Raw genomic sequence first — 14322 nt, 5'->3', positions numbered from 1 at the left:
ATTGGAAGCGGACAGAACGTGGAAGCTGACACACTAGGAACTCGTCAGCCTCGCTGAAGGCTATGCTAAGCCCTCTGAGAGGGGGAGACGGAGTTGACGAAAGATCAATTGAAAACTCGATATGTTGGAAAGGTCGATCCGAAGAAACGTTAGTGTTATGTCATCTTATCTTTTTTTTTTCTAATGTCTAGTCTCGCTAATAAGCTGATTCCTGGCGATATAAATGCAGACATCGAAGACGTAGCCCAGCAGCTCATCGAAGATAACATCGTCGCGGTTTCACGACAGATGATCGATAAGGAAGCTTCCTTGGCCCGAGAAACGAGTAAAAATGGGATGCAGAGTGAGTTGATGGATGTGGAAGAGGAACTATGAAGTTTGATCGTTTTTATGTTCAATTTTCTACTTTTCCTTTTCTCTTCAGCGTGTAATATCAGGCTATCATTATCTCTAGTTTCATTCTCCCCCACCTCTTCTGCTGGAAACGACTAGTATAGGAAGTGGGAGGTCTCACGGCCTTGAATTTTTGGTCCACCTGTCTTAGAATATGGATGGATGGGCAGGTTTTAACTTCTCGATTAAAGAAATAGAAACAAAATTACATGAAGGCAAGCTGATCTAAGCACAGTTGTATGCACGACAACACTTACAGCTATGGATACCAGTTGCCACAGTAGATGTTATTACTGTAAATATACCAAGGTCATATCATTGCCTGAAGGCCTCATGTTATCCTCAAGAGGGAGCAGGACACGCTTTCTCATCTCTACTCTAATAGCTCCGAGCAATACCATACAAGTAACTAGGGTACGGAGGGAGAATGAGGAGAAACAAAAAGACGAGATGCATAGTTCCTATATAGTAGATCTATACAAATCGGATTGTAGAACATAAAGCAACAATGCCACGCCAACTGTTGTGGGCTTGGTATATCGATGCCAACGGAACAGAACAGCTCACAGACTTCATTGAAAATCATAGCTGACGTTCTTGGGGTGGCACGACGGACGGAGCATTGATCTCCCCGGCATCTACAACCCCATGCACAATGGATGAACACAGAGTCAAATTTCGTTCCGCTGGGTTTCAACTTTCAATAGGTTGGGAAAAGGAAAGGAAAAAAGAACAGAAAAAATTGAAGGAGGTTTTAGCGTGGTGCAGTTGACTAAGCAATATCTGAAGGTTGCATTCTCGGTCTATCGGCTCTCCCGTAGTTCAGGGATTTGAGCATAGCTTTTTTTGCGGGTTTTCTTGAAAAATGATTAATCATGATAATGATAGTCTCTCTCCTCTCGGCACAAACTCCCGCAGAGGCAAAACGCACGACCAGGTCTTGTTTCTCATATGATTTGCGGATCGAATATGAGAATATAGAGTACCTTTCATATTTTTCACATTGGTGTAAAGAGTATTACCAGCATGCTCAGCCGTGCTGTGCTGCCTCTGCTGAGGCCTCGTGCCGTTCCGCTATCTATTCGGGCGTCCTCCTTCACATATCCCCCTGCACATCTGCGATATTTCGCCAGTAATAGCGGCAAAGCTCCTGGGGCTCCGTTTTCAAATTTCAAAGCATCCACCACACCCCCTTCGCATTCGTCCAATGCGGTTCCTCCCAAACAAGGGCAAGTTTCGGAAATCCGGCCGGAATCTGAATCAAGCGGGGAATCTCAGAAGCGTACCGCTCCCGATGCTGTTGACTCAGGAGCAGGAGCCCGGAGTGGGAGCTCCGATCCACAATCCGATTTCTCGAACGGTCAACCGGAGTTTGAGACGGCCGCTGCTTCTCCGAAGGTTGAGTCTCAAAAACCCCTTCCAGACCTCACCCGAGGCATCCCTTCTACCATAGCGAAGGAGTTTGAAGCTCGTTCAAAACATCGTGGTCCAACCAGCCTTAACCTCACGGAGGAAGATACCGAGGGCGGTGCAGGTGGAGACGTCCCCAAAAACCCGTATGTGTCATCGACCGAACGCCGACGAAACAGAGTCATCAGTATTGTGTACGCCTTGTTTCTGGGAAGTTGCGTGGGGGCCACAATATTCTTAGGCCGCGATTGGGACACGGAAGAGGAGGAGAAGCTTCATAAGGATGCGCCCTCCGGTTGGGGATTCGGGCTCTTTTTCGCCCGCATCAAAGCTCGTTTCTCTGATATCACAAGTTACTATAAGGATCCAGCATTCGAGAAACTTCTCCCAGATGATGACCCGTTAATGCGACAGCCTTATACGCTGGTTATTAGTTTAGAAGATCTTTTGGTCCATAGTGAATGGACGCGGGAACATGGGTATCGCGTGGCTAAGCGGCCCGGGGTTGACTATTTTCTTCGGTATCTCAATCAGTATTATGAGTTGGTTCTTTTTACTAGCGTTCCCAGTATGATGGCCGACCAGGTGCACCGGAAGCTCGATCCTTTTCGGATCATTCGATGGGTCTTATTCCGAGAAGCAACCAAGTACGAAGATGGTGAACACGTTAAGGTATTCACTTATTTTTTGCCTTTTCTAGTATTTCCAAATTTTATAACTAAACAAATTTTCCAGGATCTTTCGTACCTGAACCGAGACCTTTCAAAAGTTATTATGATCGATACCCACGCTCCCCACGCCAAACGACAACCTGAGAACGCCATAATCCTTGACAAATGGAAGGGTGACCCCCGCGACAAGGAACTTGTAGCTCTCATACCATTTCTCGAATACGTTGCAAGCATGGGTGTCGAAGATGTACGGCCAGTCATCAAATCCTTTAAGGATACCAACATCCCTCTTGAATTTGCCCGACGCGAGAAATTGATGCGAGAAAAGTTTGAGAAGGAGCTGGGTGAAGAGCGCGCTAGGAAACCCAAGTACAGCGTCAGCAGCATTGCATCTCTCCTGGGCATCAAGCCCACACCTCCAACGACCGACGGTGTTGATCCGGCTGCTGGTCTGGAGCAAGGCAAGATGTTGTGGGATCAAATTCGCGAGAGGGGTCAGAAGAATTATGCGCTGCTTGAGAAAGAGATTCGGGAGAATGGGGACAAGTGGCTGGCGGAAATGGCGGCAGAGGAGGAGAAATTGAGGGAGGAACAGATGAATGGGATGCGGAACAGTTTTACTGGGTTGTTCGGATTTGGCGGGAATGACCAGACGAAGAAATGATCTCAATTCCGTAACAAATTTCCGACCTTTCCCTCGAAAGAAAGGATTCCGAATCATCGAAAGTCGTTTTTCGTTGTGATGCGTACGCCAATGGCAAAAAAAGATGCAAAGCCAATCGTGGATACCTCGAAATATTACTGCCTTTCTCCTCTAACCTTTTGGCCTTCGTTATCACTCCCCTATCGACCGCTGAGAGCCGGATAGGGCGGACAACACTTCACCTCGGCCCCATCTTAGCCCACCCAAGGCTACGCTCCAACAACCTAACTTTCTAGCTCATTTGACATCTAGATTTTCTTTACCCTGCTTTCTCTCCTCTCTCATGACAGTCATGTCCCTTCTTTCAGACCAACGCTGCCTTTTTTTTCCCCTGTCTTTTTGCGATATATGTATGGTTAGGGTTACCTACCATGTTATTTTCCTATTCTTTGTTTTTTCCTCCTTCGTTGTTCCGTCCTAGATACATTTTTATTTCTTTTTACATGCATAATTTCTGGTGGAAGAGGTGGTGGTGTGAGACTTAGGGCCGGGGAACAAACCGAGTTCCCAGTCCCATTTAATTTATTCTTGTTTGTATCTAATATATAAATGTATATCATTTGAAGAACATGGGCTTGCATTATCTATTTATATTCTTCTATTTACTCCTTTCTTCGTGATGCTCCCAGTACCCCACTCCTTGGTATGGACTAGAAATTCATGTATGCAGCTATCATATATAACTCAAAATGCTAGTTATTAGAAAATTTTTTATCCCCGATCAACTTTACTACGAATAGCCGCTTCGCACCAAACTTCAAGGAAATTTTACTGTTAGATACACCAATGCGTTCCTCATTATCGAGAGAACGCCGGTCTCCAATGTCCAAAAACTCACCCACTTCCTTTCCACATCCTCACGTACAATAACCCCCTTTGATCTCTTCGCTTTCCAACGCCTTTCCCCCTTTCTTGTCCGTCATAAGCTTTTCTAAAGCACCTACAAGCCTGCCAACTGCTTTCTCGGACGTCTGATAATGAAACACCAACCTTCCAGACGGGAATACCTGTAACCCCTGCGCCGCGCAATAACTCACGAAAGCCGCGGGAGGGATGTTATTGGAGGCCTCAAGGTCTACAATGATCATGTTGGTTTGGACGGGTAGTTGGAATTTGTAGCCGAATGCGGAAAGCTTAGAGGCGGTGGACTTTGTTAGGGCGTGGACGCGGGGTAATTGGGGGATAGAAGTTGTTAGAGCCACTTGGGCGGCGGCGGCCATCATGCCGGGCTGTATTGACAAGGAAATGTTAGGGTTCTGAACGACATGGAGGAAATGTATATATCTCGGAGAAGGGTGAGGGGGTGTTTTTTGGCGTTATTTATTCAAGGAATTTTTCCTCCTTGGAAAAATTATTGGATGCAATACAGCTACAAATGTGGCATAACCAAATACATAAATTCAGTAAAACGAATACCTGTCTTGTCCCACCTCCAAACATCTTCCGAAACCACTTCGCTCGCTCAATGAACGCTCGGGATCCGAGAATTATACTGCCCATAGGTGCCCCTAGGCCTTTCGCAAGGCATATACTGATGCTATCGAAACAAGCACAGTATTCTTTCGCATCGACTCCTTCGCCTGTAATGCCGTCAAATAGTCGGGCTCCGTCGAGGTGCATGGCAACAGGCATTTGCCCTTCCGGGACAGGAAAGGAGCGGACAAAGGCTGATATTTCTTTGGCATCTTTTAACGGGAGGATGGTGCCGCTGAGGCTGTTCTCAAGTGATACAGCTCTAGTTGGTGGGAAGTGAACTGTGGCAGCTCGAGGTTAGCCAATGATATTTTCGGTCTACGGAGATTTTGGGTATGTTTGGAGATGAAGCAGGTGAGTATTAAAAAGATTAAAATGAAGAGATATAAAGGTAAACCCACGGTTACCGCCTGAGACCATGTTCTTCTTCACATCACTCAGTGTCAAATGTACTCCATTGCTGGGAATAACGGGGGCCACAGAAGCTTGTGACAATGCCGGTAGAGCTCCCGATTCCCAGCAATAAACATGAGCTCGATGATCGAGCAAAACTGTATGTGGTGGCTGCACCAAGTGTGTCCGGAAGCAAATTTGATTTCCCATCGTTCCCGAAAGCGCCCAGAGCGCGGCTTCTTTGCCTGTAAGTTCGATGAGCTTATTTTGAAGAGAGTTGACAGACACATCGCCAAATTCGTCGTATATATCATCGCCGACTGAAGCTTCGAGAATTGCCTATTTTGCCAGTAATATTAGTTTAAAGTAATACTGAACGTTCAATACATCCCGCTCGTAGCATTGGTACTAGTTCTTCGAACGAAATGACGCGAAACTGCTGAGAAGACAAATGCATAACCAGCTCAAGGAGATTGTTGCCCTTTCAATCCAAAAATATTGTTGAAAATCTCACGCCTTTGTCCGGGGACAAGGCAGCTTTCCTCACCTGCATCATATTTTCCGTAGGGACCGTCGAAACATCGGACCTGAAATCGGCCCCTGCCTTCTCAATCGCCCGTTTCAGGTTTGGCAGTGCTGAATACGTGTATTGTTGGTTTGGGACATTCTCCGCAGACACTGGTTTTGTCTTAGAAACTAAGTGGCTGTTAATGTCACTGACACTTGGACTCATTGTGGGGGTTTGAATTTTGCTGCAGCGAGCTGTTGGGGACACCTTATTGAAGCCAAGCTGTACGTAATATGGTGATATGTTTAAGTATTGCAAGTCGTAGAATGGTGATTTCTGCTAGGGCTGGATGTCAATTGAAGGAGTAGTAAGCTCCATATACTTCTGGAGAGGATATGTTGCTTTATAAAGTATGACCCTGTATAACCGTTGCATAACCGCCCCCTCATGAGGGGAAGTCTCTTTGGTTAGAGAAACACGAGCCCGTCGGGAAACCCAAAAATGGGAGGGCCATCGATCGGGAAACTAGAATTCTCCTCGGCGAGGAGTTCATTCCGCTCAATAACCCGACTGTCATTATGATTATGTTTATGGACAGCCGTTGGAATGCGACATGATTTTGATGAAAGTCTCATTTTTATCGCGGCAACTAAGTTCGTCGAAACTGCCATAGGAGCAATACTGAATCAAAGAGGGTTACGTTTGTCAGCCCCGCGCTGTTCTCCAGATTCACCCAAAGTCATCTTGCCACCCGGACACATCCCAAATTCCAGTCATATCAAACGGGAACCCATCCATTGTACCAAACGTGCCGGAGATTGACATCATATCGTTGACAATGTCATTCTGCGTTAGTGTATCTGGGAGAAGCGAACAAGCAGGATCCGGGGTTTGATTGGTTTGGTCGACACCTGGTGCATCATCTGAAGTAATTCCCCGTTGCTTGGTCAAGATCCGTTCACAATGATCAAGACACATATCGGCAAGATCCCAGTCGTACTCCACTCGGGCTCGGTAGAGTGCATCACGAAGTACGTCTACCTTAGATAGACAAGATCGAGCGATGGCTGAGTCGGACGTTTCGAGGGCACATCGGACCAAAAGTGTCGCGGTTGATGTGAGATGATAAGCGCTATCTGCATCCCAATATAAGTATATGTTTTTTTTGTCCATGAAGATCCCCTAATATTCCTTACAAGGAAGCCAGAATTCGTCGAAATTAAGTCGTTTCAATGAAATCATGAATCCCACTACATCTTCTGCTGCTCTCCTGCATTCAGTCTGGAAATACTGCCGCCCTTCAGGATTGGTCGGGCTATCTGAATTATTGACCTCCTACAAGCGCATAGAAGTTAGGTTCTCACATACGATCCAACATTCGAGGAGTTGAAGGAGGACGTCACCTGTAATTCAACCCGGCAAATGAGCATTTTCAAAGTCAGCCAAGCGAGATATAAGCTGCTGGATCCCGAAACAGGGGTCAGAGAATCTGCAGGGGAGCACTTCAGCCATTCAGGGAGTGAATCTTCCCACGTATCCAAATTTGTCCGTAATTTTCGAAGTGTTTTAGAGGTTTCATTTTGGGATTTTGGCTGCAATCCGTATATCAGTGGGAGTAGATCACCTAACGTCTCGGTGAGCTGGCACAACGCAATATAACATTCCGCTGCCTTTATCCTTTGAGGGTTAAGGTTCCCTTGATGTACTAGGACTTGGACCGTAGGAAGTGGTACGTCATATTGGTTTTTATTAATTTGTGGAGGAACGCCATGCCCGTGGCTCGCCCTATACCTTCTTTCAGTTTTACAGTTAGTGGGGATGGAGATCAATATAACTTACCACCGATCATGAATGAGAACACCCCACCACAAGCGAATGCGCTGATGTTTTTCAGCACGTGAGAGTTTCCAACTACTCGGGTCACGATTGAGGCCAAGGATGTGAGAAAGGGCCACTGTCCGACCGCTGTTAATTGCATTACCGGTCATGGAGAAAATCGGCCTGCCTGTTAGGTCTATCAAAGAAGCACTCAATGTTGATAACCCTGGCGCAGAAAACTCCTCATGCAATGCAGCAACTGCAAGATTGACAGCGTATCGAATATCTGGTTTGGGATGTGGTGCTAGAGTTTGAGACTGACCCCAGTATATAAGGGACTGGGCATATACCTGGCACATCACAGCGGGTGGTAGGCTTCCATTGTCCGATTTATAGGATTCCAGGAAGGAAGCCTCATCAAAGATGAGGAATGAAGAATTTATTCTGTCCAGAAAGCTAATTTTGCGAGCCGAATTAGAGAAAAGCCCAGATGGCACACAATATTGGAAGCCTTGCATACATTTTTACTAAATCGTGCTTAAACGGGCCAAGAATCTGTTCGAGAATTTCTTTCTGGCTCTCACCAGGAATCCCAGTTGTTCGTAGACCTTGTCTGCGCCTTGACACCGTAGTATAAAGGATTGGTTTCTTAGGGTCATTGGAATAAACGTTGTATGGAGTCTTAGCATCTGGTCGTTTTTTGGAGTTTTCCGATGGCATGAATCGCTCAATAACCTGAGCATCCTCAGCAGCAACTGGCCCAACGATATGGACCGATTCACCAAATGGCTCTTCAAATGCGCGTGGAGAGCTATGTCCAGCTTTTCTGTCACCTTGCGGACCGGACTTTGAGTTTGGGCTGGGTGTCTCATCTGCCAATGTTTGCACCCCTGAGAAGCTCGGCGATTGATGGGTCGGTTGTCGTTTTTGCGGGGATTGCGATCCACCGAGCGGGACTGCACTCCCTCCAGCACTCTGCTCGTAATTTCGATCATAAAACCGAGTTGTAATGGGCTTTATGGGACCCTCACGGTAGTGGCAATCAGCGCCTTGAACGCGACAAAGAAGACATGATTCTCCCGGCAGATCGACTGTACATCGAGATTTCCTTTTGCGGCATAAATCACACGCACGAATCTTGTGAGATCTATAAGGACGGGTGCCAGTGGAAATAGGAACTGAATGATAATCCCTTGGAACTCCTTTCGGGGGAGGGCTGGTGGATGCGGACATCTTATCTGCACCTTCATCTGCGCATCAATGATGCATCAATGGTGCATCAAAAGAATGGATTTTGGCGACTAATAGTGTCTTCCTTCCAATGCAGCGAATCTAAATACTTCCAAATAAAACAAACACGAAGCAACCATGATTATTCGAGTAGCTGATTAATATGCGGCATATCGCAAACTGTAATCGTCAATTTGATATGGCTTGGTAAGGTTTGCTCCGGCAATTCATCGGCTAACCCAGTCCGAATGATCCACGTGACTGCTAATATTATGACACGTGATTTACTAGATCTACAGATTGTTGGGGCGCTGGTGTGAGAGAGCATAACAGGTTATGAGGCCTGTGTCAGCGCAATCGCTGCAGGATGTGCCAACATGCTATCACAGGTTCGAATCAGAGATTATCCAAATAAAAAAGTCCTATTCTACTAATGCACAGTAACTTACCGGGCACGGACATTAAAGTACTTAGTCACTGTGAATCTCTGAATTAGAACAAATTAGCAATAAATACCTGTCAATGTGACTGTGTATACTTGTTCTTTTGTACAGATCTCCACTTTTTTTTAAAAAGTACAGCTTAATATGATGACTGTTCAGTGGGCAGAGTGACTGTACTAATATTACAGCACAAAGTGCAGATGAAAAAGATCAGATGTTCAATGAATTGAATGATTATACTTAGATATTTCATCAAGATTATATGAATAAACAGTATTTAACTTCAACAGTGTGTGACAATGTAGAATAGCATAGAATAGCATTCATAGTGAAGATAGTTAACTAATATTGATTAGAAAGAAGCTTGCAAAAACATATTTTTTTTAAATGAAATTCAAAATCAATTCAAAAAAAACACATTTTTACAAACTTCTTTCTTTATCATACAGAAAATTGATCAATGAAGATTAATATGAAAAATAATCAATAATAAAATGATAAAATGAATAAACAAACTCTACAAATCACAATTCAACAGTATATCAATTCTCATCAATAATTATTTGTAATCATGAATCTGATGATGAGAACCTTTTTGATATTATAAAAAAAAGTATTATATGAAAAATCTTTCATTAATATTTTGTATATTGCTTAGCTGCTGAATTCAAATATTCACTTTAATTATATTAAAAATATCACACATCTTTATTGAGAAATATTCATGCAATATGGCGTTCCGCCCCTAGTCTCCCTTCCGCCTTGCTCCTTCCGCCCCTGCATTATTATTCCTCCTATTCTTCCCGTAAGCTGCGATCGCTCCTTCCTCTGGATTGGATCGCTGACGGGATGACTACGTATATATATAGAGGCGTTCGCCCACCCTTCTAGATTAGAAAAACTCAGACATGAATTATCCTACCAATTGAACGGCGTACGCCATAATTAATTTATTATTTTTCTCAAAAAATATACAACTATATCTAAATCTGATGTTATAAATGTGATAAAGATGAAAGAGAAAGCAATGATATTTCTCTATATTATTGCATAAAAATCTTCATATTGAAATGCTGTGGAAAGGTTTAAGCATTCATTTAATATAATTTTAAAATAAGAATTAACTTTTCATATAATCATCATATGATTTTTATTGTTTTGAAAATACTCATTTATTTTATATAAAATATGTCATGAAATGTTGAAAGCACTTTGTATGCTTTACAGCCAGCTTGTACAATTGTCAAAACCTTTCATAAAATATAATAAAGACTTGCTCAGTGGCAATTCTAAACAATGATCATTCTTTAAAGATTGTATTAAAACTTTAAATAATACTCATCTTTCAATATTCATTTCTTCTAATCAGCGATTTGATTGATGAAATTGAAAAGAATGGATCTCACAAAATGTTCTGACAATGTGTGATTTTAAGATGAATTTTATATATATATACTTTGAAATAAAAGATTTTGCTTATGATACATGTGATTTTAATTCAATTTAAGAATATAATAATTTTTCAGTAAAGAAACCCTGCTATTTTCTTGCAGATACTGATTATTTCAAAAGAGTTTTCATAATATTAATTCTTTATTTTGATGTGTGATATTATTTCAAGAAGTTTAAAAAAGAAGGTAAATGATTTGCTAATAAAAAAAAATTATTCAATGTTCAGTAAATCAGTTTACAGAATGTAATTAAATGAGTTTTCAGAGTATTTAAATGATGATTTCAAATATACAATTGAGGAAGAGATGAATTTTTCATTACCACTCAAATCAATTTTATTTTCACATTAACACCATTTCATAACTTCATAAATAAATATGAAGATCTAAACGATATTAATCTGAAAAATTTGAATGATGAAATGAAATCAGAACAGTTGAATATAATGAATGAAAGAGAGAATGATGATGAGATGATTAAAAGAAGAAATCATATTGCAGAGGAAATGTGGAAATTCTATAAGAGATATATTAAATATATGAAAGATTAATCAACAAATCATATGCAATTGATGTATGGATCAAGATTGCTTGCATGTATCTTAATAAAAATAGTTGAATTCTAAATATAATTCCACTTTCAAAAATATAAAATGGTAATATAATAATGTATTCATTGTATATTATGTCACAATGTAATTTATAAGTCAATAAAATGTTTTAAATTATTTAACCATCTCACACAAAAAGTTGTGATGTTTAAAATAAGTGTTTGTAAGTGTAATTCATCATTGTAATGAGCGTACTTCCATTAACGATCTAGCACTATTCTAAATACAGATTACGAATTGATTAAGAAAAGAAAGAGAAAAGAGATCAGAAGAAAAGGTCGTACGAAGAGGGTTCTTATAAAGAGGAGATCAGAGCGGAAGAATATCAGAAGCCGCTCCACAGTGGAGCATGGAGCGGAAGAACATTAAGAATTACGCGGAAGAATCGTTAGAACTACGCGAGCGCGAAGCGTGAGGCAGAAGAGGTTACGCGGAAGAATCGTTAGAGACTACACAAGCGCGGAGCGCAATAACAGGGACGAGTAGTGTGAGAGGTGATGACAGTGGGAAGAGTGAATAGTGAAAGATAGTAGATAGCGTAGTGGATGATAATAACAATAGTAATTGTAGTAATAATAATAATAGTAGTAGTAGTAGTAACTAATTGCTAAGAAGAAAAAGAAAGAGAAAAAAAGATGTGTGAAATACATACATTCATATATATATATATATAGAAATAGCGGTAGTGAGAACATAATCGAAAAAGGTAAGAATAAACAAAGATAATATAATAAGGAAATAATAAATGAGTGCATTAAAGTAGATGCAGAAGAGGAGTTGATTGCGTAAATTAATTATTAATAGATATTAATCTGTCATAATCATTATTTGTAATATTGAGTGAAATTCAGCAATGTTCTTGATTATTTTGAAAGAAATAAAGTATAAAGAATGATTTAAAAGTGTTATTATTACTATTACTTTTACCACTACTTCTGTTATTACTTCCATTATTACTTTTTTCAGCAGATCAGATTATATTTTAAATTTAGATATAATTGAACTTTTTAAATATTAAAAAAACAATGTGAAATTATAATATATTATTGATAAAAAATTTCATTGTCAATTTTTCAATTTTCTATCAGTAGATTCTGCATCTCATTTATAAATAACTTAATAATTCACTCAGTTTCCCTTTCAATCTCAATCTGCACATTAATCTGATGGGGGCTGTTTACAGCTGCAGTTAGATTTTGAATATTTTCATCAATATTTTTTAATTTTGAATATTTTTTTATATGATTGATATTTCTAAATATTGATGAGTTTTTTATAGAAGATGATGAGTTATCTTCAATTTTTGAATTTACTGCAGAAGATTCTCTCATTTCAGATATCATTGCATGATATTTAATCATAAATCAATCAATGATAAATTTGTCATCGAACAATTCTCTGATAAATTTTTGAAATTCAAAGTTATATTTTTAAAAGATTTCAAAATCAGAATGTTTAATGAAATATTCATTTATAATTTCTTTATTATTAATATAAATTTCATATCTGTGATTGTATATTCAGTCAAATATTTGATTTTTATATCTCATTTAAAACATTCAAATACATTTAATTTTTTTTCATTGATTATCATATATTTTTTTGATTATTGTCTGATTTGCTGACTGTTTGACAGTTTGTGTGACAAGGTTTCAATCTGTAAATTTGAAGTTGTCATTATTTATATTCAATTCTTTCTTTTTCATCTTTAAGAATTCAGTAAACAGAGTTTTTTTTCATCATGGAATTTCATAATATTCTGAGTTATTTAATTTGAATAGCAGGTGTTCACTTTTAAGAGATAGTAAATGTTTGATAAAATAATATTTCAAAGTGCATTTAAAAGAATGTTTGAAAAAATAATAATTGAGAATTTGATCACTGATTTGATGAGATTGAAATTGTAAAGGTTTGAGTATTGTCATTTTTTATATTCAAATATTGCATTGAGACATCATACTGTGACATTTTTATTCATTGTTTTCATGAATTCTAGCTAATAATAAGGATTAAAATATAGACAAATCAATCATGAATTTGAGAGAATATGATCTCAACACATCTGTGTTGAATGTGAAATTAAAAAGCAAGCATGGAGTGATCTCAATTATGGAATAGTGTGATGGCGCAACGCCAGCTTGCTACTAATTAATTGGTAAATACGCTATTTTTAATGAGATCCACTATTGCGTTCAAAAAGTACGGACGCACTGAACAGGCCCTAATGCACAGTCCTTACCGGGCGCGGACATTAAAGTGCTTAGTCACTCTGAATCCCTGGACCAAAACAAACTAGCACTAAGAAAAAGTTGGCAGTGGAGGTAGAACAAAGACAGATCTGGTTCTCAGCTAGCCAAGATGGTAGTTGCGTGTCTGTGGGGGGCTGTTGGGGGGTTTGGATTGGTTCGTCCCCTTTACTACCAGCATGGCGCTGGTGTGAGAGAGCTCTTTTGCCCCAGTGGCCTAGCACAAATGCACACTCTCTCATGATAGCCCAACAGTCAAGAAAAGTTGTCTGGCTTATGGCGGAATATCTCCAGGAGAGGATATTGACGGCGGTCCAGGGGCCGAAAAGCTCAAGCGGAAAAAAATTGTTAAACGGTCGACACGGCGTCAGCATATTCTTTCCTCAACGAATCCTGGAGGCTGCAGCCATGATCCCTGTTGCTTACATGACCCAACATCGGCCCACAGTTAGTGAGAAGGATGCACTGCTATTTTAAGACAAGTACTGCGTGTGTGTGTCCTGCCAGCCCGCGTCTGCAGTGGTTCGATTTCAACTCATCTTCAGAATTTGAGGTAGATCGCTGGGTGAATCCCTTGACGCCACTTCCACCAGCCAGAGCATAGCCATAGTGCTTCCCAAGTTGCAAAGACCAAAGGTTTCAGAAGCTGCCTCAAGGTCCCCTCAACACAGCCCCCCAACTTTGGACCCAGCCAAATTTCGGGTGTTCATTACATTTACGGCACCGAAACAAAGAGCGAAAACAGCATTTTTCCATCAACCACATCGCCATGGCTTGTGCTGGTCCTGTCCTACAGTTCAAGCCCCACCATTGATGATGTGTAGTTGCAAGGAATTACCACCTCGGCCATGGAAGACGGTGATTCTAATCCGCCCTGGAATCGTCTCGAGAATCCCGTCAGCATCGGATCAGATATGACGACACTCGATGTGGTTGCAGGGTCTATTATCTGTCCTACTCTTGCTGCGGAAA

At 40.8% G+C, this 14322-nt stretch overlaps 4 protein-coding genes across 4 annotated transcripts in view; 2 read left to right on the top strand and 2 right to left on the bottom strand.

Annotated features, from left to right (window-relative positions):
* Positions 1 to 1056, top strand: part of HCAG_04516 (hypothetical protein) — a gene marked incomplete at both ends in the record, with an annotated part of 2064 nt that extends 1008 nt beyond the window's left edge. The window contains 4 exons of the mRNA XM_001540626.1: positions 49 to 92; positions 230 to 343; positions 653 to 807; positions 982 to 1056. Coding sequence (XP_001540676.1) covers positions 49 to 92; positions 230 to 343; positions 653 to 807; positions 982 to 1056 — 388 coding nt within the window. The remainder of the gene's footprint in view (positions 1 to 48; positions 93 to 229; positions 344 to 652; positions 808 to 981) is intronic.
* Positions 1057 to 1419: 363 nt separating this feature from the next.
* HCAG_04515 (predicted protein) lies at positions 1420 to 3138 on the top strand (the record flags this gene model as incomplete). Its single annotated transcript, XM_001540625.1, has 2 exons — positions 1420 to 2475; positions 2539 to 3138. The coding sequence occupies 2 exons, from the start codon at positions 1420 to 1422 to the stop codon at positions 3136 to 3138; spliced, it is 1656 nt and encodes a 551-aa protein (XP_001540675.1).
* Positions 3139 to 3765: 627 nt separating this feature from the next.
* HCAG_04514 (conserved hypothetical protein) lies at positions 3766 to 5776 on the bottom strand (the record flags this gene model as incomplete). Its single annotated transcript, XM_001540624.1, has 6 exons — positions 3766 to 3827; positions 4043 to 4088; positions 4215 to 4433; positions 4594 to 4931; positions 5052 to 5382; positions 5591 to 5776. 6 exons carry the CDS (start codon positions 5774 to 5776, stop codon positions 3766 to 3768), a joined length of 1182 nt encoding a protein of 393 aa, XP_001540674.1.
* A 504-nt stretch (positions 5777 to 6280) lies between these two features.
* HCAG_04513 (conserved hypothetical protein) lies at positions 6281 to 8602 on the bottom strand (the record flags this gene model as incomplete). The annotated part of the gene is made up of 5 exons (XM_001540623.1): positions 6281 to 6687; positions 6748 to 6866; positions 6920 to 7336; positions 7391 to 7813; positions 7890 to 8602. The coding sequence occupies 5 exons, from the start codon at positions 8600 to 8602 to the stop codon at positions 6281 to 6283; spliced, it is 2079 nt and encodes a 692-aa protein (XP_001540673.1).
* Between the last annotated feature and the right edge of the window lie 5720 nt (positions 8603 to 14322).

Source organism: Histoplasma capsulatum, genomic scaffold (genome assembly GCF_000149585.1).
Source record: "Histoplasma capsulatum NAm1 scaffold_4 genomic scaffold, whole genome shotgun sequence".
Taxonomy (NCBI): domain Eukaryota; kingdom Fungi; phylum Ascomycota; class Eurotiomycetes; order Onygenales; family Ajellomycetaceae; genus Histoplasma; species Histoplasma mississippiense.
The sequence above is the reverse complement of the archived record's forward strand: the minus strand, read 5'-3'. Positions and strand labels throughout refer to the sequence as shown.